This window comes from Corythoichthys intestinalis, chromosome 12 (assembly GCF_030265065.1).
Source record: "Corythoichthys intestinalis isolate RoL2023-P3 chromosome 12, ASM3026506v1, whole genome shotgun sequence".
NCBI lineage: Eukaryota > Metazoa > Chordata > Actinopteri > Syngnathiformes > Syngnathidae > Corythoichthys > Corythoichthys intestinalis.
The window spans coordinates 31,673,512-31,700,066 of record NC_080406.1 but is presented as its reverse complement, the minus strand read 5'-3'; the positions used below and the strand labels follow the sequence as shown (position 1 = coordinate 31,700,066).

At 39.5% G+C, this 26,555-nt stretch overlaps 2 protein-coding genes across 11 annotated transcripts in view; both read left to right on the top strand.

Moving 5' to 3' along the window:
- Positions 1-5,921: 5,921 nt before the first annotated feature.
- Positions 5,922-20,330, top strand: lonrf2 (LON peptidase N-terminal domain and ring finger 2). The gene is made up of 12 exons (XM_057853294.1): positions 5,922-7,316; positions 10,978-11,096; positions 11,687-11,809; positions 11,877-12,032; positions 12,127-12,340; positions 13,062-13,161; positions 13,238-13,352; positions 13,434-13,555; positions 13,632-13,818; positions 17,310-17,444; positions 17,536-17,685; positions 17,843-20,330. Exons 1-12 carry the CDS (start codon positions 6,614-6,616, stop codon positions 17,999-18,001), a joined length of 2,283 nt encoding a protein of 760 aa, XP_057709277.1. The 5' UTR covers positions 5,922-6,613; the 3' UTR covers positions 18,002-20,330.
- A 4,293-nt stretch (positions 20,331-24,623) lies between these two features.
- Positions 24,624-26,555, top strand: part of map4k4 (mitogen-activated protein kinase kinase kinase kinase 4) — a 59,190-nt gene continuing 57,258 nt past the window's right edge. For 9 of the 10 annotated variants that reach the window (XM_057851686.1, XM_057851682.1, XM_057851684.1 and 6 more), the window contains exons 1-2: positions 24,625-24,909; positions 25,153-25,218. In XM_057851686.1, coding sequence (XP_057707669.1) covers positions 24,853-24,909; positions 25,153-25,218 — 123 coding nt within the window. In that variant the 5' untranslated portion in view covers positions 24,625-24,852. Of the gene's footprint in view, positions 24,910-25,152; positions 25,219-26,555 lie in introns of all 10 variants that reach the window. The other variant, XM_057851683.1, reaches the window with a different exon arrangement.

The following is a 26,555-nucleotide window of genomic DNA, read 5'->3' as shown; positions in this document are numbered from 1 at the left end:
ATGAGGTTTAAATTTAGGGATTCGGGGATGTGACAATTAGGCAAAAATGAGAAAATTTTGCTACAATTTTTAAATTGCGGGTACTTAAACTAGTAATACTTTCCAAAAGGTGAAGTACTGTATTTTAATAACGAGAATAATACATTTTATTTGTAGAGAGCTTTTAATGACACTCAAACACACTCGCCACAGATAAAAACAATAAATAAATAAATAAATGAATTTTTAAAAAGTAATTAAAAATCATTTATAAGAAAACATTTATAAAGAACAAGATGGAAAATCAGCCTACAATATCGGGAGGTTTAAAATTAAGTGAAATTTAGGGAGTGATAAAAGATTGGAAATATTGGGATGCCAAATACATTAAGAAATTTTGCAAAGTATGTTAATATTTTCAGAAATACATATTTTTGGAGATGGCATATTCCCATATTATTTGGTAAAGTGTAGAATATTAAACTGTTTACCAATTTCAGCAGTGCAAGAATTTAGCAGGCCAAAAATTGACAGGTATAAATTTCCAGCCCCTATACTTCTCAATTGTGAGCCTGACATGGTGACCACAATGTCACTGCTGTCCTGTCCACTATTTTGAAATACAAGATGAAGCGATACCATAACAACAATCCTGCATGTTGTATAACTCAAATAATCCACAGCAGCATGTGACTGTGAATCCATTCAGTAAAAACACATGCACCCAGTCTGACGCGCACACGCATACACAGACACACGTCCTCTATCTCCATGGGGAGTTGAGTCATGAGTGCCTTTAACACGTGAATCCATGCACATGCACACACGCAGCAGGGTATTAAGTGTCATGCATGATGTGAAGACAAAGGCTATATCAACAATTTCAAATTTTTCCAAAGTTGTGGTTTATAATCTCTGCAACTCAATTGAAAAAAGCCATCTGGCCAAAAAAGGGTGTAAAAATAAAGTCTGATATAACATTCCATGAAGAATATCACATATGTTTCACTTTATAATATGATAAGTTTGTCTTCTTTTTGAAATCTTTGAAAACACTGGGCCTTCTTTTCATGATATTAGAACAGAGAAGACATTTACAGTTAGGGTTGCCAACAGTCCCGGTGTTCTGCAATTCCTTTGCGGTAAAACGCCTTACACAATGCCCATTGCGCTTGCGCACGCATGTACACATCGGTTAAAATTTATCATCAGCTAGTTTCGTTTTATTGAGTCTTTAATTACCTTTTCATTGCCTCAAAGTACTTTTTCCATGTGTTTCATTCTCATACTTTTAAGCATTGTCGTTTCTTGTGGTAGCTTTAAAGGAGAGTGTTGATCTTAGTCATGTAAAGTATTTAAACCACCCCATAGACATCATAATATCTTGACATGACACGGGGCGCAGGGCCGATCCGTAGGGGGCCCATTTTCAAAAACTTCAAATTCAAATATTTTCAAAACCAAAGCTCCTACCGACCTAAAACCAAAACAGGCACCTACCTTAGCCATATATGAGTCTCCATGAGCAAAATTCAAAGTTGTTCCCTTATAAAATCCCGATTAATTATTTTTTGTATAAGTATAACAAAACTTATTTTACACTACATGCACAAAATTCACCAAAGGCAGTGATAATCACCTATATTTTCAGGATCAATAGCAATATTTAACGTATCATATAAGTTTTTGCCCAAAATAGCAACTTAATTTTTTTTTATTTACTGCGTTTTCAACAGCTAATAAATCACTCAGTTTTCACATCAGAAACTTAATGCTTGAGGAAAACATGCAGAATCAATAAATAATTTATAAACAGATTATTAATAAATTCTATATACAATCACAATTTATTATAGAACAGAATAGCCCTTTATTGTCATTATAAAGTTGTACAATGAAAATGTGGAGCATTTCCCTTTACAGTGCAGGATAAGATAAGTTAAAATCTCAAAAGTGACTTGCAATTATAAAGTATGAAATCTAAATAAAGATAAATATAAAATGCGTATGAGATAGTCCTATGAATCAGGCAGTGCAAATAATCGATGTGGTGTTACCAGGATTTGAGCCTTGTCTTTCAACAATCACATAGCATTTTTCTATGCCTTGCATTTTCTGGTTCTCCCCAAGGTTTCTCATTTTTCCCATGTGGTTTTTGGAGTTTTTCCTTGCCGACATGGAGGGTCTAAGGATGGGGGTTGCCCAGGACTTGAACTTTACTAATTCATCTACTGTTTCTGACTGTGTATCATATTGTCTCTGCAAAGCCCTTTGAGGCAACCTTGTTGTGATATAGGGCTATACAAATAAAATTGAATTGAATTGGTCAGCTTCCTCGACTTGTAGAAGTCCCTGTTCCTTGCTGTCTCCTTTCTGCCCTCCTCGACTCTGCTCCTTTTCCTGACGGCCGGCCACTCCATGGCCTTTTTCTTCCTCGCTTCTGAAGTCACATCCTTGGAGAGGTTCACACCAAAACACTTAAAGAGGGACCGCCAGGAACTCCAGCAGGTGCTCTTGTGCTTCCTGCACATCAGGGAGTCCCACAGCACATTCCTTAGGACGCCATGTGGGCCATGGGGAGGAATGGCCGCTTGAGGACCGCCCGGCCTGTCTCCAGCTCTCCCTTGTCCTCTGGAACATCTCAAGGATGTCGGCCCTGGGTGTCCCTGTGTTCCTCCTTGCTCGTGGTCATGGCAAGGAGCCTCAGCCCAGCGACCATATTGGGGTTGACGACCGCCATGATGAACCCGACGCTCTGCTTCTCGATCGAAGAGCGCGTTAGCACCTTCTGGATCAACTTTTAGCCGGCCTTGATCGACTTGTAGCTCTCCCACCTGGCCAGCAACTTCCAGCTTGAGAATCGGGCCGTCCTCATTCCCTCAGGCTCCTAAAAAACATGTTTGTTTTAGAAAGATAGGTTCTTTGAATCATTTTTTTAATAAAGTGAACAATGCTGGCCACTTACTTCAGCCCTAGGACACCTGGGCAGCACCATACAGCCGTTGCTGTGGAAGCTGCTGTAGATGTTCTTCCAAAGGTGCACGGAGTCAAAGTGGAGGAAGATCTGCTTGCTGCCGTTGGCGTAGGGGTTGGTGTAGGACCAGATTTTGCCCTTGAGGACCAGAATTTGTGGAGACTGATCGGGGTACCCAAGGTTGCTTGCTCCTGGAAGGCTGACTGGTGGGACAGGTATCTGGTCTTTCAGCCCACAACCCAACACTTCTTCCCCATGGTGTTTCACTGAAAGTTATTAGATTGAAATGTTACATAAAATAAAACACGTAAAAGCTGATTGTTTTTTAATATGGACGCAGATTTGTCTAAAATAAAATTTAGAGATACAAAATCCAACATTGCCGCTGTAACAAAAAGCTTTTTCCGTTGAAAATTCTTGTGAATAAATGCTTAAATCCCTGAATTCTTTATAGATACAGACGTAAAACATTCTTGATTCTTGGTTAAAAGAAAAAAATCGTGCAGGTAGCATTTATTTTACGTAAATATTGCGAACTATGAGGCTAGTCCGTTAGGAAAATTAGCCCCTGCCATGTGTAGACAAAGAGCTTTTTCCGTTAAAAATTCTTGTCAATAAATGCTTTAATCACTGAATTTTTTTATAGATATGGACGTAAAACAGTCTCGATTCTTGATTGAAAGCAAAAAAAAAAACGGGCAGTTGGCAGTTATTTTACGTAAATATTGTGAGATATAATGCCAATGCTGTGGTGGCTAAATTCTCCCATTGATTTTTTTCCACCACGTTTCAAAATGCATGCATGGTATGAAAAATATAATTACCTTGAATCCTCGAACAAATCACTCCTGAGACAATTCTTCCTGTTTGTATGCGGTACAGCTTTCATACTTTTTCAAAAATCTGGGTTACATCCGACTTGGGCTGAGTGCGACCGGCTACTACTAAATGAAGTGGAGTTACGTCCAGCTCCATATGGGAAGGCGTGACTCAGTGAATGCCAAATGTGTCTAGTGAAGTAATTATGACGTCTATGACCACCCTTATTTGATATTACTATGTTTAAGTATTTTTTAAGGCATTTTTAGTACGTTCTTCCTGTATGCATCTAAACAGAACAAGCTGAAAGCACACGATAGTATTTTGGGTGTCAAATTCGCCTCTTGAAGGACGTTTCGCCGGAGTAGCACATTTGGCAGAACAACGGATTGTGCGGGACAACCCGGATGTACAGTAGCTGTTAGTTCAGCTAGTTATGATCTAGCTAGCTATTACAATAGCTATCAGGGCAGACCAACTTTAAGATCGATATTGGGGATTTAAAAAAAAAAAAAAAAAAAGATTGCTCTTGATGATCAGCCATGTCTTGCAAACTGACCAGCTTGTTAGCTTTTCAACAGTCTCTATAAATCAGGTTTCACTAAATCCGGACCTCGGTGCCACCTTTCTTGTCGTGTTTTCCAAGTCTCTCTCCCCTAACACACCTGAATCAAATGATTATGTCATCACCAACCTCTCCAGAAGCCTGATAATGATCCTGATTATTTTGATTCGGGTGTGTTGGAGGAGGTAGACATGGAAAACAGGACAGGAAAAGTGGCACCGAGGTCCAGATTTAGTGAACCCTGCATGATTGTTATTGAGTATGTATAGCTTTCGAGTGATTTATTGAACTTCAGGTAAGGTAAACTGCAAGCTAAACACACGAACACAACAAAGAAAATTACACACATTGTGCACTAGAATCTAAAATGCATTTCATATTTTTGAGCGCCCGCTAGCTTAATGCTAATATACAAAGGTACAGACCATTATATAAAAAATACCAGAAAAAAAAAGTATAGAAACAATATTGAAAAGAATCGAAACCAGAATTTTTTTTAAAAAAAACAAATCGTGATCCTTTTTGGGCCACATCGCCCAGACCTAATAATTCCAGTAACTTTGGCCTATAAGTTATAACTCAAAAAGGAATCTTCCGGGGGCCTAAATAAGAACTCCAACATTACATTTTAACATCATAATATATCATGTCAGAACGTGATAATTTGCACCTTAACTTAATATATTCTCCTTGGTGTGTTATGAATAATATTCCTTACATTCGAACACAGGTTTTTAGGGGTCTACCGATATTATGATCTACATTGATACATTGGTTGGTTTAGCAACAATCCAAACAAATTGTTGGAAACGTAAAACTTTAATCAACATAATGATTTTTAGATATAATTTTGGTAAAATGACATGTGTTCATTTAAATGTCTGAAATGTTTCAGCAACAAAACTGTCCAAAATGTAAAAATTGCTTTGCATTCGTACATAATATCGCATTAAATTGATCGAAGAATTTTGAATTGATCTGTTGTCCAAAAAATCGTATCGTCTCGTTATGAATGCAGTGTTTTACATTTTTGTGTTTTTACATCCACGATGGAAAATTCCTTCCATTTTTCGTGGGCCTGATAATTATTTAATTGTCCTTTTTTGTTGTTGATTTCTATTTTGCAAGGGCAGTTAGTTAACGTACACATAACATTTGGGGATTGCACAATTACGTTAGTATTCAACTAAGTGGGTCACGGTTTGTCTCATAACTTTTGTGTGTCTATGTCTCTCTCCCTTTCCAAAGAAAATGCATATGCAACATGTTCCAGAAAAGCGGCCGCACTTGTAACACTGCTTATATAAAAGCGTTACATAAATCAATGAATCCGAGAGCCCACTGGGAGCGCTGCCTCTCATTTGAGGTGATCTTATAGCAAAATATTCGTTATAACGAAACCTTTGGGCAACCGTGTTAATATTATGTGTGAAATATAAATATAAATATGTATGCACGTATGGGTAATCGTGTACCATTCACGCCGCAACTGAAGTAGTGTTATACAACAACACTAGCACGTTATATAAGTAGGACGAGTCTCCAGCCAATGAGAAGACGTATTCTACGTCACGTGACTCGTTTAAGCGAATGGGACGAGCAGCGTACAGCAAACACTGGCAGCTTCTCAAACGGGTTGACGTCGTTAGCAGCTCGAGCTGAATTAGCTGTGGAGAGTCGATAAGATAAACAGCGAACTTATTTTTTTCCCTTTCCTTCTCTGTATTTTTTTTTACCAGTTTAGAACGGCGTTTTTAAGGTTTCGAGTTGTTCAGTCGTCTGAGCGCCTAGATTTGTTTTTGACGTCGCTTGTTTGTTTATATGGGCCGTGGGTGCAAATCGGGTAGGTCGACGTTAGCTCGCGGTTAGCATGTTGCTACGTTTTGCTCGATTAAAAAGAACCACGGCTAAGACTTACATTTTATTTTAGTTAACTTTACGGTACGTTAAACAATTGTCTAACTTTGTTGTCGTTTATTTTCATACCCGTCGTTCATCCAAGTGGATGTTACTTTTAAGTTTATTCGATTAACCTCTGGCTGCTTTTACGCGTGTTGAAAAAAAGGTACGTAATTGTGCTTGTTGAATCCAGAATGAGTCCCAATCCACTCCCGATGGCAAGTACACGGCCACGTTCGGGTGTTCGGTTGGACGGAAGAGAGATTCGATTAATACGCTAACTTGTATATATATATATATATATATATATATATATATATTTTTTTTTCCCAATATAGTTGAGTAGATACTATTGTTTTACTTATATTGAATTACTCATGGAGGTTGAGATGTTGCTCCACCCGCTCTCTCACCCGTCCGCACCGGGCATTTGCCCGGAGATGCTGGAGGTGGCAGCGGAGGCAAACCGCGCCGGGGACTACAATTTGGCCGCCGAAATCTACAGCTCGCAGCTGGCCGATCTCCAGCAACCCGACCGAGGCTTGTGTCTACGCAAAGCCGACACATTGGTGCGTGCCGGCCGACTCTCCGAGGCCCTGGACTCTTACTGTACGGCGGCTAGCCTTGGCAAGCTGCGGCCGGAGGAACTGCCACTGCTGGTTGAGAGCATCGCCCGGGGGTTGCGTGAGAAGGAACCGGGCCTCCGGAGGACCACCGGCGGTGAGGAAGGCGAGGACGCCGACGGGGAAAGCCCCGAGGACGACCCGCTGGACTTGTTCTCTTGCGGCTTGTGTCGTTGTGTCCTTCACGAACCCTCCACGGTGGAGTGCGGGCACACCTTCTGCAGACGCTGCCTGGAGCCAGATTCGGTGAAGGACTGCGTGCACTGTAAGCGAGCCCTGGCCCGGAAAGAGGGACTGCCTAACGGCCGCCGGTTGAACGTGGTGCTCGGCGGCCTGTTGGATAAACTTTTCGCCACCGAGACCCGAGCACGCAGACTGTGGATTGAAGGCGAGGAGTTGTGGCAGAGCCGAAACCTAGCGGAAGCCTTGGAGAAATACAACGATGCTGTGGAATTGGGTAAGATAATATTTTATTATAAGCTTTTTTTTGCAACAGGTGACCTACTTTCCCCCCTTCACTTCTGGGTGTCACCTGCAGGCGGCGGTCATCTGCGCTCCATACATGGGTCACTTTAAATGACTGGTCTTCGTTACCTAACAAGCACACGTTATAACACTCCACTTTGTGAATGATTTAATTTATTGACTTACGTGAACAACACAATGACTTTTTCAATAATGTTCACAATTTTATCATTTGAAATGCCATATATGAACAAACAGCCGTGAAGAAGACGTTGGCCATTCTACAAATAATGTACAAAAAAAACATTTGGAAAAAAAAAGTAGTTGTTTTTTCTGTCTTTTACCTTTAATTGGCCAGTGTGTGGAAAAAATGTCATGCTGACCGTTATTTTATCATACTTTTAAATTTAATTAACATGATCAGCAATTTGAGTCATAAAATCTGATTTATCTGGCTTTATTTTTGGAAAGCTTTGTGAGATTAAAATAAGTCACAATTATAACTTTTTTCTTGAATCGCCTCAATTTAAAAAAAATCGTAATTCTAAATTTCACACCATCACCCCCTTAGATATTACGGTTGTCATTTTAATAATTATTGCACCAAAATATATACAAATATGACTATTTTCCTTGAAATAAATAGGGTTGTGCGTCTTGGATTGCCCAGGCTTTTCACAGCACTCATACTACATTAAATGTTGGTTAAAGTAATTAATCTCATGTTACTGTTAACATGAAACTGGAATGCGAACCTAAAATTGTAGTTTTAAAATGTCTCGAATAGCGACACAGCAGTGTAATAAACACAAAGTAATGAAGTAATCCAATATCTGAGCGCTTTAGCAACCATGACGCTTTTTAGATATGATACGTTAAGACTGTTAGGTTACATCGTTCCTATGTAAATAGACACCGCATGTGTATGTAAGACTTTAATGTTTCATAAAGGCTGGTATGTTTGGTAACATTTAGGTCACAGTTCTGAGATGGTATATAACTATGATGCTTGACATGAGTCACACTTGGGCTCGCTGAAGTTTGCTTTGACTGAGTGGGAACACATTTAACAGAGGGATTTGGGTAGGGGCTCAGGTGGTTGGTTCGTAACCGCTGTAAAACTTCGCCCATTGATTGCACAGGAGATTTCTAAGCCTGTCGCAATATGCAATAAGTAAATTTATTGCACGGTAAATAAGAAAGAGGGCTGTAATTTTCACGGCTGCGACTGTGCATACATTTGTGTTTGCGTCTGATGCGTGCACTCGGCACATGAGCATGTTGATTGCATATGATACTCCAAATCCTTCCACATGTTTATTGGTCATCAACATGCCATAGAATTAAGGTTCAGACATACAAACTCCTCTATGTTAAACATTGTAAAACATTTCTACGATTAGACTAATGGGAAAAAAGACGATGTACTAACTAGAGATCAACCGATATGGGTTTTTCAGTACCGATAGCCATCATTAGTAGTTAGAGCGGCCAATAACCGATTTTTGGAGCCTATGTTAATTTGCAGTAAAAGTATAAAATTTGGTGTTAAAAAAATTGAATAATGCACTGAACTTCATTGAAATGCCTGAAAAATATTTATTGAATCACACAAATAGAAAATAATAGCGAATAATAGGGGGTGGCATGGTTTCATGGATAGAGCAGTCGATCCCCAACCCAGAGTTTGCGGGTTCGATTCTCGGCCCTGATGACCTCGCCTAAGTATCCTTGTGAAAGATACTAAACCCCACGTTGCTCCTGGTGCTGCGTCACCAGTAGGTAGATGAGGATATAGTGTGAAGCGCTTTGAAGGCCTTAGAAAGGTGGAAAGGTGTAATACACGTGTAACTCTATTTACCATTTAACCAATCAGAGAATGAGGTGAATACTACTGCAGGAGATAGCAGGCAGGAGAAAGAGGCGCGGCCGCATCCGAGCCGAAATAACCTAGTTTTAAATTTGGATGCAAAATAAGATTTCCAAATATCGGTATTATCTCTAGTACTAACCACTTTAGCTCGCCATAAAATATTGGCACTATTCTCCAAAACTCAAAATTGCCATGAAAAAGTGACACTTCAAACATGAAAAATAGCTGGTTTACAGCATTTGCAAACGATGTGAAAAAAGAGATGACTGACACCCCACGGATTCTGATGAACATTTCAAAATTGATGTACGTCACGCTCAACAGGTAACATGTACATATTCTGCACTTACCTTTGTGTGTGTTTTTTTAAATATTATTTTTAATATAGTTTGTGTTTTATTTAAGAATAACAATTTATTGCATTTGAATGGGTGATTTATTCAGATGTATTATCAGTACATTAGTGGTTCAATTGCTTAAAAAAATGCCAATAATACCGAATCGCATATCTGCAATAATTTATGTGACAACAAAATTTAGTAGGCGATATATTATCCCGACAGGCCTAGAGAGTCAAGTTCCTTTCAAAGATGTTTATTGATCATCGACACACCGTAAAACTAAAGTTTAATTCATAAACTAAAGGGATTATTAGGAAATGTTGCAACATTAGTGGTTGTTTTTTTTTCTTCTTCTTTTTTTTGGTGTTGTTTGTTTTTAAACATAATATTGCATATAAGCAATACTTTGAGACGGTATATTGCCCGCTCAAATTTGTTATCGTGACAGGCCTAATTCCAGTTGGTGGAAATATCACTATTTTTTTTAATTTGAAGTTAGGATAATTGAAGTTTTTTCAATTAACCTCCTCCGGCTGCTATTACGCATGTGAAAACAAACAAACAAAAAAACATGGCACATAATTGTGCTAGTTGAACACAGAATTAGTCCCAATCCACTTCCAATGGCAAGTATACGGCTACGTCAGGGTGTTCGGTTGGACAGAAGAGAGATTCGATTAATAAGCTGTATTTGAAGTTTTATTATGCTTTTTTACTTACTGTAATTTCACTTTTCTGTGAGGGGGAGATACTTTCCTTACTCCTGGTATTCCTGATACTTTTTTTTCCCCTCCCTAAACTAATCAGAGTACAAGTACCGATAGTTACATTTTGGTTATGTACTCAGTGATACCTAATACATGTACTTAATAATGCCATCCCCTTTTTATCAATAATGATAAACCAAAATATGTCATAAACATAATTTACGCAGTCAGTTTAATGATTTAATTCTAGGAGAGTGACACAGCTAAAATCACTTCCTGTTGGATGCAAGAATGACTTGGAATCCATTTTACGCACCCAAATGGTAAAGCGTCTGTTTACAACGCTGATTCACTGCCTGACAAAAGGCACAACAGCCGCAAGGAAGGAAGCAGTCGAGCTGGCCTTGGCGATGCTTATAGTGACATATGATGCCGTCACATGCCACGCACACACGCCAAGCACTGGTTCACCATATTGACAATATGCATTCTGAGGCCATTTGACTGCATGTGGCTCATAGAATCATTACCATGTTTTTTTAGGATAGTGGCTGCTGTCTTCCAAGTAAAATAAAGCGTTGTGGAGTTGTGTCAAATCCAGTTGCGGATAGAATCACATTTGTTCCTGCTGTTTCGGCCAGCCACGTGACAAATCCTCATGTCACGTTACAAGCTTGGGCTGGCCTACTTCTTGACCTGACTTAGGTCTCGTTTGTGTGTGTGTGTGCGCAGCGCCATCTTCAGGACGGCTGCTGTGCCAACGGGCCGAATTGCACATGGACATGGACAACGTGAGTCAGGCGGTGCGGGACGCCAGCAGCCTGTGCCAGATCAAACCTCGGTGGCCAAAGGTGAGACTGACACAGGCGACAGACGTCGATTAGTGGAAAATATTGACAAAGATATTTGCATGATTGACAGACATGATGACAAAGGCTTGATATTTTTAAACTGAGGGTGACGAACAGGATCATTTTTGTTAGCGCATTTTTTCATCCATTGTTCTAAATTTTCTAAAAGTTTGAAGATAACAGTTGTATTTAAAAAAAAAAAAGAAATCTGTTAAATTTTAATATATAGTAATCAGTTGTCCTACTTCATTTTTTTTTTTTTTTTTACAATTTTGCCTTTAAATTTATTGTGTACTTTGCATGCAATTTTTTTCTTCACGTTTTATGAATATTGCATGTGTACATTTTTATCAATTTGAGCACATTTTAAATGTGTTTTTCACCAATGTTTTTCTCTAAATTTTATTATTCAACTTCTCCCAATAACCTTGGTGGTTTTTGTAATTGTGCAATTTTTTAAAATTTCTTTCACAATCATCACCACATGAAATGCATAATGTGAAAGGGAAGCTATATTCCTTATGTCAATACTTGTCTGATCTAAATGAAAACAAAATAGTCCTCAATGCCACATGCATGTCTGTTTGTAGGCTCACTACCTGAAGGCCACCACGCTGAGCAAAGCGGCACGGAACGACGAAGCCCTGGAAGAATATTTCCTATGTGTGGCGCTCAAACCCGACTGGACCAAAGTTCGAGTGGAGGCTCAGAAGGCAAGTCCGCCGTCCATCAATTTGTCACAACTGCGCCGGCGGTTCTTAATGCTCCTCTTCGGCGCAGGTCCTGGCCGAGCTCTTCTCCTCTGTTTTCGAAAACCAAGACATGCCCACGCCGCTGCACCCCCTTCAAGGCGGGGTGGCCTCGCGCCCCATCAAGCCCCCAGCTCTGCTGAGGACGCTGAGACCCCTTGCCCAGAAACCGTCTTTATCCACACAGGTTAAAAAAAATATGCACGTTTTCAAGATAAGAGTGCTGACAACTAAATTGGTAATCTATCCGTTAACTTTTTTCATTATATTTTTGTCTACAGGAATTTGACCTGAGCATGACGAAAAGCACTGTGACTGAAGAGTCTTCATCCAGACAGCGCGACTCCATTGCGCCACCAGGCGAGGGCAGTGGCACCAGTGCCAGCAAGAGCCTGGCTGACGTCCTGGCCTCCCTACCGACACCGCCCACTGGTTTTAAGAGGAAACAGAATGACGAATGCTCCTCCAATCCCCCCACAAAGATCCTCAAACCCGGTACGGAGCACAACAGATTCATACGGCTAAATTGCATCGTAATTTTCGGGCTATAAGGCACACCTAACTACAAGCCACAAAGTTTGGCTAGAAAACCTTTTGTTCATATATAGGAAGCTACAGGTGTGCACATTGTATTATTTTATAATTTACTTTTACTTTTGCACCAAAAGACTTTCAGCTTATTAGCCTATAAAAATCCATATATAAACTGCAGGTTACCAAACGGAGGGTAGGGTTCAAATCTTAGAGTCTGAAAATTACATGGCTTTCATTTCATCACTCTTTGTGCATTTTAAAATATTTCTAAATTCTAAAATTTGTATTCAATGAGTTAAAATTGTTAAAATGTGTTTTTTTTTTTTCTTTATTAATGGTCATTTTCTTTATTGATGTTATTTAAATTTGATTGTAATACATTGGGCTATTATCGTAATTAGTTAGCATGCATGTTTTTATTGTTTTAATAATAAAACACGTTATATTAAATATAAGGAAAAGGGTTTATTGTAACTCATTGGCTGCCATTGACGACGATAAGACTTTCCCTTCATTTATCCTGGTAGGGTTTGCAGCGAGTTAACGCTGGCAGTCAATGAGTCAAGCTGCAAATGTTGCCAGACTCTTGATAATGTTGATTTAGATTTTTAAAAGGGAACCAAAAAAAAAAGTGATCAAAGGGTAGGTCCAGTTCTTAAAATGGCCACCGTCTCTCATGCAGGCGAGGCGAGTGATGTTAAGACAGCGGCTGCATACAGAGGAAGAGTGGTTCCATCCGAGCTATTGGACAGCGGCGACTTAGAGTGCTCACTCTGTATGAGGTGAGCGTGAGGAGCTTCTCACTATGAAGGATAAATTAAGCCTTCCGTTAACGCGGTTGCTGTCATTGCCTTCCAGGCTTTTCTATGAGCCCGTGGCCACACCCTGTGGGCACACCTTCTGTCTGAAGTGTCTGGAGCGCTGCCTTGACCACAACCCTAACTGCCCTCTGTGCAAGGAGAACCTCTCAGAGGTGACAATTACGAACAAATGCAAACCTTCCTTTGTAATAGGTGCAATGATTAATTGGTGTTATGTGTGGCCCCCTTGTCAGTTTTTGGCCACCCGGGGCTACAATAAGACACTGCTGATGGAGGAGATACTGCAGCGTTACCTGGCTACCGAACTGGCAGAAAGGAAGAAGGTCCACGAGGAGGAGATGAAAGAGCTCTCCAAGTGAGTTTCAACAGGTAGCGTTGTCGCCAAATAGCTGGCCATTCCACTCACCAGGCAAATCTGCTTCCGTTGGCAGTCTGAACCAGGAAGTGCCCATCTTTGTGTGCACTATGGCCTTCCCCACAATCCCATGTCCATTGCACGTCTTTGAGCCGCGGTACCGCCTCATGATCCGCCGCTCCATGGAGACGGGCACCAAGCAGTTCGGCATGTGTATCGCCGACGAGCTGAAAGGCTTCGCCGACTACGGCTGCATGCTACAGGTCAGCAATGAAAGTCACAGCTTGATGTATTTCGTAATTGAATTAATTTAAATGTTAAAATGAACTAAGGTGGTTTTCAATTAAATTGTTAACATATATTTTACTCATTGGTTAACCCTGTATAAGGCACTCATTTAAGTAAAATTTAAAAAATAAAAAAGCTAGTTTTACTGGGGGAGAAAACCAGTGTTTTTTTTTTTTTGTTTTGTTTTTTTATCTTTAAAAAAATGTAAATTTATATATATTCATACTAAAATATTACAAAATATTTTACAAATATCATAATTGAGACCTGGAGCCCACATAATGTGCACATCAGAATTTGGGTCATGTGGGCTACACTTGTATGCCAAATGTTAATAATGTGGATGCCAGGTTTAACCCCTTCAGACCTGCATTTTTCTGCTGGGCAAAAAAAAAAAAATCTTTGCTCTTTTTAACTCAGCTCAAACACCAGAACAAAGTGCAATTTTACGGTCGGGGATATTTCATGCTTTTATTTGTTACTTTTATTGTTACTGCGTTTGATAAGAAATGAGCACTTTCGTTTGCCTTTTTAAAGTTGCGTTTTTTCAAAGAGCAAAAAATACAAAGAGGGCGTGCTAAACCATATGACTTGATTTCGATGGGTAAAGTTTCGTCCAATCATCTCCCATAAGTGGCAAGAGCAACTAAATTCAGTGTATTTATTGGTTTAGAGATGTGAACGCGCCATGTCTTTCAGCAGCATGCTCAGTTCTGAATAGGTTAAACAAAGTTTTTTTTTTTCTTTAATTACCAAAAAGTCACTTGTCCTCTGAAAACTTGATTATAATAAAATAAGTTTAACAAATTCTGTTTATAATATTACTTGTATTATTCTAATATAGTATAATAATGAAAATGATAAATTATGACTACAAAATTGAAATGTTATATTTTCCATCAGCAGCAAATTTTTGTGCCACTTTTTAATTTTATGACTTACTTGCTATTATTATTTCCTAAGAGGTTGATTAAAATATATTCATCCATTTTGATTTTTCACCCCTATTGATTGTATTCAATAATCATGGGATGATTGATGTGTGAATAATGAAACAGTATTAAATAAACCATTTAAGTATATCTTTGAAAAATGAAATTATTACAATTAAAAATGAACACAACGTATTACATGAGAAATATATATATGGCGGAAAACACTCAATTGACTTGAAGTTCCGCTCTGAGACAGCGAAATTTCAAAATTGTCCGATATCCATGTGTGATACATCATTGGAAAGCTTCAAATCTCAATTTTCTGGGGGAAGAAAAATTTTGAACAGGAAGGTTTTTTTTTTCTTTTAATTTTTAAACAGCAAAACCCTACCTGGAGGTGAGAGCACACGAGAGCAGGATTACAGACGCCATGACTTTAACGAATTATTATGGCATACTTACCTTGTTTCGATCCAGAAACTCATGTAGCATGTATCACTGAGTGTCAAGACACAGCTGTGAATGGTCACAGCTGGATTTTTTGGAATTTTATGGGTGAAACATGGTAATATAACAAGGGTCGCGATGCAGAAATCGCAGACATAAAGGAGTGGTCGAGATGTTCTTTTTCATATATTTACCCTTTTAAACGTTCCCCCCCCCGATTGTTTGGATCGATTATCATCTAACATATCGGGGAAAATCCAAAGGTAACAAAAAAAAAATACAATTAAGTGATAGTTATGAGACAGATATCTGTGACTTTTTTACAGACACCAATTTTTTCATTCTGCCGTAATTTGTTTAAAAGTTTAAAATATGCGAGTGAATAATTTTTTAAAGTCGTGTTTTTTTTGTTTGTTTTTTTTTTAAACGAAATATTGGAACTCGAATACTGATTCTAAGCTAAAAATGACAGACATTTTGAATAATAATTATAATTACTTGCCTTCTTTTTATGGCTAGGTTGAAACAAAAGCGGTGAAGCGACGCCTCTGATTTCCAGGGTAAAAGGGACAAATTAAAATAGTTCGGGGGCTTAATGGGCCGTGAATCTGCTATGGCAGCATATACACATTGTTCTATCAAACACAACAGTTCTTTTGGCTTAAAATACATCAGTTTATTTTATATAGGGTTGCAAGAGCAGAAACTGCTTTTTCAGTCTTGTCTGTGTTTTCCGCCATTTACATAATTAGTAAATCAAGCAATAACTTAATGTCGGTGAAATTCTTCTATGCATATATTATACAACACACCATAATCTGTTAATAAATAAAATGGAAATTAAAAAAACTAGTGCTGTCAAATTTATCACGTTAATGGGCGGTAATTAATTTTTTAATTCACGTTAAAATATTTGACGCATTTAACGCATGCGTGGAATGACCCGCTCATGCATTGCCTCAAACAGATTCCAATGACGCTGTTTTTTGCACATGGAGAGCTAAGAGGTAGAGAAAGGCGACTGGACACAGGCGTTCATTGGACCGCGCAGTTTATTGGCATAAGCTTCGGCAACTCCTTCACAACAAACATAAGTATCATTTAGTTAAAGCACAAAAAAATTAATATTCCTATCTCTCAAAAAAAATAATGTTCACAAAAAGAAAAGCTTTCAATGCAAAGAGAACTGGCATTCCCAATCAAAATAGCTGTGCAAAATACACATAAAACTTACTCAGACTTTGGTCAAACTCTATTCAAACCACTGGATGGCAATGTTTAGTCAAAATATTCCAATTATCAGAGGTGTCGTACGTTATGAAGCCAGCACGCAAATGACCGTGGCTGGACCAGTAAAGTAGAAACTGCAACGTCAGTCGAGGGACAAAACTTACTCATTGGCTTGATTTCTAAGTAACTTCAAATTTGCCATTGACACCTTGTGGTGTATTTCAATCAATACCTTACGTAGTTAAAGACACTGTGGAAGAACGGCAGGAGCCCATGTGACTTCACCGCTCGGCGACGTCAACAATGGCGAGCTACTAGTTTATTTTTTGATTGAAAATTTAAAAAATGTTATTAAAACAAAAGCATTAAGACGGGTTTTAATATAAAATTACTATAACTTGCTATAACATTTATCTTTTAAAAACTACAAGTCTTTCTATCCGTGGATCCCTTTAACAGAAAGAATGTTAATAATGTTAATGCCATCTTGTGGATTTGTTATCACAAATACAGTATGTTGAATGTATGTATCCGTCTTGTGTCTTATCTTTCCATTCCAACATTAATTTACAGAAAAATATGGCATATTTTAGAGATGGTTTGAATTGCAATTAATTACGAATAATTTATTTTTAAGCTGTGATTAATTCGATTAAAAATTTTAATCGTTTGACAGCCCTGGAAAAAACTGGATTGTTTAATTACAAAAACAAACATTTGACCTGCATATTAACTTGAATCTCATCAGTAATTGATCTTCCGCTATGTTATTTAAAACGCAAATCCTCTGAACAAAAAGCCACCCAGTCGTTATTCCGTTTAGTAAAAGTAACTCTGTGGATTTTTCTGCGCAGGTCCAAGACGTCAAGTTCTTCCCTGACGGCCGCTCTGTAGTGGAGACCATTGGAGTGTCTCGTTTCAAAGTCTTAAGTCATGGCCAGAGAGATGGCTACCACACCGCCAAAATAGAGTACCTAGAAGACAAAAAGGTGGGCTTTGGGTATCCAAAATGCACCTCCCCATCCACCCACTTAAAAAAAACATCACAATTGAATCCAAATTTTTATTGGTGTGAAACAGGTAGAAGGTGAGGAGCTGGTCCAGCTGCTCAAGCTGCACGATGCGGTCTATGAACAAGCTAGCAACTGGTTCACGTCGCTCAAAGACAACATGAAGACTCAAATCGTCGGACACTTTGGACAACTACCTGGCAAAGACCCTGACCCGCAGGTGAGAAGAACTACAACTAATATTCTTACAAGTAATAGTAACCATTTTGTGCTGTAGGTATATGGAGTACACGCCTTATCTGGGTTTAGTTTTTTTCATTTGGTAGCGTAACTGGCCTGTTTTTTTTTTTTTGTGTGTGTGTGTCCTCATGATGCAGGCAAGTAGCAGTGGGCCAGCCTGGTGCTGGTGGCTACTAGCTGTGCTGCCGCTGGAGAACCGGGCCCAGCTGACCATCCTGTCCATGAGCTCCCTGAAGGAACGGCTGCTAGCCATCCGCAAGGTTCTCATCTTCGTCATGCGAAGGAGACCGCGGTGACGTTGGTCGCGTCACACCCTCTGGAACAATTCGCACAACCCCAGCTGATCGAGTCACTTTTTTTTTTTCAAATGTCAATTGCGTCTTGGTGTCGTTCAAATCCAACTTTTGCTTACGTGCTGCTGCTTTTTCCTCAATTTCATGTCGACAATGGAAAATGATCTCAAACTGCTACTTGCTTTCTTTTGTTTTAATTGCTGTCACGGCCTGGTTACACAACAATCTAGCATAGAGATACATCTATTTGTCCACCAGTCCATCGTGGATAAAATTTAGTATCCACTTGCTTTGAACTAAAGAAAAACCTTGGATTATGTTTTAAGTGCTGCCACATCCCATGGACTTTATTTTATTGTGGCAATGCTAGCCTTGGGAACCAATCACTGTTGTAGCTTTAAACATGCTACATGCTATCAGCTTCACTTAGTTTTAATTGGCAACGCAACAAACATCTTATCGTTGACTTCACAACTTTTTAATACGTGCAATTATAAACGTTTTTTTCTTCTGTTTTACGCTAATGTACACACCCAAAAATAAAACAAGCAGAAACTGGGAAAGAATTAATCTTTAGCATATCAGTGACAGCGTTCCCGACTAAAGTTTCTTCTTTATTCTCCCGTCTGGTGTTGCAGTTGTACTGTTGATGCTTGAATGAGAAACTTGTAAGTGATCATGTAACAGGGAGGCCTTTTTCACATTTCTGTGTGTGTGTGTGTGTGTGTGCATGCGTGCGCGCGTGACATTTTCGACAGACTACCTGAATGTTCTAGTAGCAGCATTTATTCTCTTTTCAACTCGAAAGCACTTCAAAAATGGACAGCTTGCACTTTTGCTGTCTGTCTGACGCACGGAAAAAAATGTTTTTGCTTATTTAATGCTAAAGAAAACTTGTGAAAGGCAGGTGTGGTTTTAAATGACGGGAAAGAATGTTTGGTTGAGAAAGGCTAAGTGTACCGTAGCTGCGCTTTTTCTTCTTTCCTTCCAAATGTTTGCGATCTGCCTGGCAGGATTCATGACATGCTGCATTTCCCAGAGATTATTTGTAAAGGGAGGTCTTGTACTTATTTTTTATTGCCAATAAATGAAACCAAATCATGATTAGTTTAAGAATTGTTTGCTTTTAAGCCTTTAGTATACATTTGCTTTAAAAAAAAAAAAAAAAAAATCTAAAGAGAAATTACAATTTAAGTTGGATAAAATGCTTTTTTTGTCCTATACTGAAGTGGTTTTAATGTTGGAAATTGTACATTACAATATACAATATTTTAACAGGATAAAATCTCTTCTTGATATTGCATATTATGGTAGGTCTTGGTTCCAAAAACTTGAACTACAGATGTAGTGTATATTGATCAAAATTGGTTGCTAAGAGGCAAAATCGATGCGGCCAGTGCCTGTGGGACAGTAACTTGTTTAAAACATAATTATTACATTTGAAGTTCTGAAAAAGAATCAAAATTTATATTTGACAGAAAACACAAGGCTGAAAAAGCAGTTTCTGCTCTTGCACCTCTCTTTAGAATAAACATGTATTTTAAGTAATTTATTATTCGAAACCTATATCGTTTGATGTCTAATATTAAAAATAATATACTAAAAAAAAAAAAAGACTTAAAAAAAGTATTCACACGCATATTTGAAACTTAACAAATTATGTCACAATGAAAAAAATAATGTCTGTAAATAGGTCACGGATATCTAATAACTATCGCTTCATTGTATTTTTTTTTTTTGTTTTTTGTTTTTTTTTGTCGTACTTTGCCTGATATTTTAGATGAGAAGTAATCGATCCAAACAAAGAAAAATTGGGGGGGGGGGAGCACTCAAAAAGGTAAATATTTGATAAGGAAAATCTCAACCACTCCTTGATGTCTGCGATTTCTGCATAGCGACCCTAGTTATATTGCCGTGTTTCACCCATACAATCCCCAGAAAGTCCGGCTGTGGCCATTCACAGCTGTGTATTTACACTCGGTGATTTTGGGATCGAAATAAGGTAAGTACACAATAATATTACTTTAAAATCATGGTGTCTTTAATTATGATCTCTTAGCTCTCACCTCGAGTTAGGGTTTAGTTGTTGTTGTTTTTTAATGCCCTCCTCTCAAAAATTGAGATTTTAGGCTTTCCAATAATGGATCACACATGCATATAGGACAATTTTGAAATTTAGCCAAATTGGGGGTATCCGTTTTTTTCCGCCATATACATAAGTTTTTTTTTTTTAAATTTGGGGGGAAAAAAGTGAGAAACGTCTTATATGCAGTGCTTAATTTGTAAATCATAAGGCGCCGGAGCACAAAGTACATATGACAGTGCAGGGATGACGAGACGGGCACAGGTCCCGGAACATACGCAGAAAATGGTGCTGGGAAAAAAAACGCAAATGCCCACTTACCATGCTGAGCGACTTTTTTTTCTTTCTTTTCATTTTGCTTTTCTGACTCGTTTTGAATCATCCTCTCTCTTTTTGAAAAAAGACAGTAAATGCAACCGTCTTTTTCGCATGTTGAAATACCGTTTGATCTGGCTGCTTGCTCCCCAGATGCCGCAGATTTCAATTAAAAAAAAAAAAAAAATTATGTCAGGAGCGTGGTTTGTTAGTCAAGCTTTTCAGCGCATCAACAAATCTCCGACTCTTTCAAATTACGTTAAATTTTTATGAACAACCTGCATTTTTTGGGATTTGTTCTGTAAATGAATTTATGCATATTATTTTATTTTATACGGTAATGTATGTAACTATGGGTAATATTCTGATATGTTTTGTAAATGAATTTATACATATTATTTTATTTTATACGGTAATGTATGTAACTATGGGTAATATTCTGATATGTTTTCCGAGGCACACTGAAGTGCATGCAACGTTACTGTTGTTTTGTTCACGTGATGCGGGGGTGAGATAGAGAGGCACAGCCTGCCGAGAGCCACAAGTTGTGTTCGTGCTGTTAGCTCCATGGGTTAATAAAGAAACAAAGTTGTCAGCCCGTCGTGTGTTCGATACCTTTGTCAACAAAAAGCTCAAAACAAGGCACTATGCACGGTCCCTTTAAGAGACGCTGGGACTGGAGAGCTGTGAGTAGTAGGAAGCGAGGGCGAGAAGCAAAAGTTGGCGGTCGAATGTGGCGATAGTCCGCTGTTATTTTGTTTATTGTTTTCTTATTGTTGCCACAATAAAGTGGAGAAAGCCATCAACGACTCCTCTCCTCCTTCCTCCCATTCGGGGCTATTACAATACATTTTTTAAAAACGTTTCTATATCATTATTTTCTATACACGAGAGGTTCCGGATCTGCCCAAATACATCCCGGAAAACAGGGAGGCCAAAATCAAGAGGTGTCTGATCCCAGCAAGATCCGGCACAAATGAACCCCTGCTTATATGAATCTCTTTCCAGTGCTAAATCTGAATAAATACAGGGTGTCCATAAAGTCTCTTTACCATTTCAAAAATTTATTAAAAATGCAAATGATATTTTATTCAGATTTGTTCTATTGTATTCAGCGTTTATTGAAGTTTTTTTAATTTTTTTTTTACCTCTTTTAATACACTTCTACATGGGCACCATTAGTTGCACGAAGCACATCAAGACGGTACTCGATTTCTTCCCATGTTCGCTGTTGCATAGCCTCATCAATTGTGGCAATGGCATCAGTAATCCTTCGCTTAAGGTCAGTAATGTCCCTTATCTTTGTTCGATACACGATATCTTTAACATAGCCCCATAGAAAGAAGTCCAGGGAGTGATATCTGGTGAACGTGGCGGCCAAGGAATTGGCCCATCCCTTCCAATCCATCGGTCTGGAAATGTTTGATTGAAGAACCCACGAACATGCAGCCCCAAATTTGGTGGTGCGCCATCTTGCTGAAAAATGATGGTTGGTTGAAGGTCATTCAGTTGTGGTGCCACATATTCAGTTAAAAGGTCAAGGTAAACATTTGCAGAAGAGTCATTTGTGCTTCGTGCAACTTATACCCCTTTCCCACTGGCCAAAAAACCCGTGTCAACCCACTAACAATCGGCTTTTGGTGGCAGTGGGAAAGGTGCAGCGACCCGCCTCGACCCGTGTCAATCAACCCGCCAAGCGACCCGCGTTAAAATCACCTCGGCTCTGATCGTCATGCAGTGTGAAAGCAAAACCCCGGGTCAACAGTCAACACCCTAATCTACGTGGTGACGTAGGCTAGTACGTGATGCGTCATAACAAAAAACAAAAACCATGTGCTCCAGCCCCGATCCACATACGGCGACCAGTCGGTCTAGCAGCGTTAGCAATAGCCATAACAGATGAAACAAAGGCTCTTCTCCTCCTTCTGTGACGTACACGACTCCTTTCAATTTCAAACCAAAATTCACGTCGCCTACGTTGCCTCAGCACAAGCACAGTGTTGATCCTTTGCTGCATTTCGACCATTTTGCAGGCAGTAAAAAGCATTAAAACAAAGAACACAAACGGAAAGGAGGCTTCCATGTTGCTTTGCATTGTTAACTTCCTTGAACTGAATGAATTCGGTCGCACTTGTCGAAGCGCATCTTAGCGTGGTGACGTTACGAACCTTATGCATGGCTGAAGAGGGGTGGGGGGTTAAACGGGTGGAAAAAAAAAAAAGACACGGCTTTTTTTGTCAGTGGGAAAGGTGCCAAATGCCAATTGCTAGTGGGTTGCATTGGCTTGGAAAAACGTGCGTTGACCCACTAGTTTCAGTGGGAAAGGGGTAGTAGTTAACTTGTTAGGTGCTTCAGCAGATTTGAATTGCTTACCACAGATGTCGACAAAAGCTTTGCCCCGGGACATAAATTACACATTACATGCAGGTTCTTTCCTTTAAATTCGACAAACTTGAAATAGTGTCTATATATCTCCACCTCTTAAAGACAATTTTTCTTCTGAATGCTCTGCCATCCCGACCCTTGTGCATTTGTTTTGCGTGTGTGTGTTTGCCGCACGCGCTGTTCCGGTTTGCTTGTGAAATCATCGGCTCTGATTGGCTTACCACGACACATGACTCTAACCCTCGGCCAATCACAATCACTTCCATCGCATCTCTCGAGGGGCTGCATTCAGGTAGGCTCGTTTCCCGACAATTCACGTCACCTTCAAAGCGTCTGCCGTCCTCAAGATGGAAGCAGAATAACTGCTGGCTGACAGTGGGAGATGGGAACGAGGCTAGCATCAGGTGTAGCAAACACAGAAACGCTACCAAACTTTGGAAAGCATTGTCTAATTGAATGAGCAGGGACAAACAGCTTGGAGTCAGAAGTACGTGCGCTATTCTCGAACCTGAACGCACCCTAAGTCTTGGATGACAAATGAACAGAGCAGAGAGTCGACTCGACACGGCTGGTAGTTTCTTTACTTTATTCAGAGTAAGTAACGCACCGCTTTTGACCGTCAGTAACGGTGTTGTAACGGCGGAAAAAGTAATTAGTTAGATTACCTCGTTACTGAAAAAATAACACCGTTACGTAACGGCGTTATTTATAACGGCGTTACTCCCAACGCTGGTCATAACAATGTGCCAGTCGCCTCCCATTTAACACGCCCCACAACCGTAGTTACGTCGATGCTCACAACAAAGCTAGTAGAAGACGAAGGAGCCAGTAGTGCACCACACTGAACAACATGTCCCAGCATTGGAAAGATGATGAGACCTGCCAGCTCCTTTCCATTCGTGAAGAAAGGAGGCTTCCATGTTGCTCTGCATTGTTTACTTCCTTGAATTAAATGAATTCGGTCGCACTTGTCGACGCGCATCTTAGCATGGTGACGTCACGTAACCTTACGCACGGCTGAGGAGGGGTGGGGGGTTTGACGGGTGAAAAAAAAAAAAAAAAGACACGGCTTTTTTTGTCAATGGGAAAGGTGCCAAATGCCAATTGCTAATGGGTTGCATCGGCTTGGAAAAAACGCGCGTTGACTTACTAGTCTTTACTAGTCTAGTTTCAGTGGGAAAGGGGCATAATGGTGCCCATGTAGAAGTGTATTAAAAGAGATATTAAAAAAAATGTCAATAAATGCTGAATACAATAGAACAAATCTGAATAAAATATCTAATCAATTGCCTTTTTAATAAATTTTTGAAATGGTAAAGACTTTATGGACACCCTGTACATTGAACACAAAAAAGGGGGGAGCGCTACTTCGCGGTTTTTCACTCATCGCGACGTGCTCTGGTGGTCCCCATTAACCGCGAAAAACGAAGGCTCACTGTAATTCTTTTGGCTCCTTTAAAGCACCTGCACAGTATGGCCACTTGGAGTCAGTGTTGTCACGCTTAACCTAAAGCATAGCGCGCACGGTTCATCCAAAACATTTCTTCAAACGTATCATGACGAAAATTGTTAATATAAATAAAATAGCGATATATATTTTTTTAACCTTAATTGTATTGTAACAATACAGTATCGTTATTCAAGTGTACGATACCAAGATTTTATATATAGGATACTAATTGTTTTCATATACTGGGATGCTGTCGTCACTGTTGACAATAATGTAATATTACATCCTGAGTTATCATGCGGTGTCCATGATCTATTCTAGCTAGCAAGCCATCCAACATCCGGGTAGTCTCCGGATGAGGCGAAAGGGGCGGGCCAATCAAAAGGATGCGGCCAGGGAGAGATACGCTCCGAGCCGACTCACTGTCTCACTCTGCCCCCCTCAGTCGGTATGTAGCAGCGGCTGGATCAGAGTTAGACAAGAGAGAAACGCCGCGTATGTCGAGGATTTAACGCCACGAGAACAACCAAACAACAATGAGACGAACACCGTCGGCGTGAAGGACTACTTTTTGACACGCCGTTACGTTCAAATTCGCCTATATTTTTCCCCCTTTAAAAAATGGCGAACGATTCTCCGGCCAAAAGCCTGGTGGATATTGACTTGGCATCCCTGCGGGTGAGTGTAAAGATTCTATATGCATTTGAAACAGTAAATAATATTGAAATGAAAGAAGGAAACGATGTTTTACTGACGAGGTTATTGCTATCCTCCTCGTCTTTGTCTAATCCCTGCCGCTATTTGTGTGTGTGTGGATGAGGCCAAGTCCGAACGGGCGCCGCCGGCCCTGGCATCAAACACACCCTTTGCTCAATTACGCTCCGTTAACTCATCACCAGGCGCGTTTATTTCTTCACACAGGATCCTGCTGGGATTTTTGAACTGGTGGAAGTAGTGGGAAATGGCACCTATGGACAAGTCTACAAGGTGAGTATGTATATTTATGAGTGTGTGTGTGTGTATCATCCACGCCCCAGTTAGATATGGCGTGCACGACCTCCATTTGCACTGATTTAAGAGATTCCATCCCCTTGACAGGTTTCCCGGCGCCATTTGCATGGGCGGTGTTAGCGCATTTGTGTCCCTGAATGCATCAGCACTAGGTGGTGCACTTACCCCCCAACCCTCCACCCACTTAATCGATAGGCCTACGTCGTTATCTTGATACAGTGTCAATATGCCAACGTAGAATACTCTTTAGGCCTGTTGCGATAACAAATTTTAGTGGGCGATAAATTCTCTCATAAATTATTGCGATATGCGATATTATTGCGCCCCCCCCCCCCCCAATTTTTTTTAACCAATTTACAATAACATAGTAAGAATACAGTATATATTAATAATACTAAGTAATATTAAGTACACCGATTTAAACGCAGCTCAATATCAATACCGCACAGGAACACAGAATAAATAAAATGTCTTTTTCAAGAAAATATAACTGCACTTCAATAACTTAAGCATTTAGGCACGGAGGCATAAAGTTGTAGTAACACAAACAATTGTACTTTAACAACAAGAGAAAAATACATTAATTAAGTAGCAATAACAAAAATTTGGCTTCACTACTGCATATCATCATCATACTGCAGGTCTTTTAAAGAGCAGACGACAGGAGAAAAAAAGTCTTAAATAGCATTATTATGTGAATTAGAATCATATTTTGAGACAATTCGACTATATGCAACAATTTAGCAAAGCGCAGACGATGAGAAATTAGTCTTTTAATTAGCCACGCCTACCATTATAGGGGCTCTAGCGTCCCCAACAGGTGGATGACGTCAGCGGGTGACTGGGCTCATCGGTTTTACTATTCAGCCCATTGAGGGGGGATTATTCAGAACGAGGAAAACGCGACGAAGAGAGCCGCAAAATGTCATTGTTTCAGTCTCTCTACTCCAATATTTTTACAGGATATTCTTTTTATCCAAGTATTTTTCCCCAATAGCTAAATAAATGGCTTGAGAAGGACCAGTCAGCCCGTCGAGGGGGAACTATTCACAACGAGGAAAACGCGACGAAGAGAGCTGCAAAATGTCATTGTTTCTGTCTCTTAACTTCAATATTTTTATAGGATATTCTTTTTATCCAAGTATTTTCCCCAATTGTTAAATAAATGGCATGGTCATGACAAATAACAGTCTTGTGCTAAATGGAATATGAAATGATAAAAATGCACTTATTCAGGACGACATGACAAAATTACTCCATAATGGTCAAAACTAGAGCTGGGAATCTTTGGGCACCTAACGATTCGATTACGA

Coding starts and splice junctions, on each gene's coding strand:
- lonrf2 (XM_057853294.1), top strand. CDS start 6,614: ATGGAGGTTGAGATGTTGCTCCACCCGCTCTCTCACCCGTCCGCACCG. Junction 11,810..11,876: donor TTCGAGTGGAGGCTCAGAAG/GCAAGTCCGCCG, acceptor TCTTCGGCGCAG/GTCCTGGCCGAGCTCTTCTC. Junction 13,819..17,309: donor ACTACGGCTGCATGCTACAG/GTCAGCAATGAA, acceptor TTTTCTGCGCAG/GTCCAAGACGTCAAGTTCTT.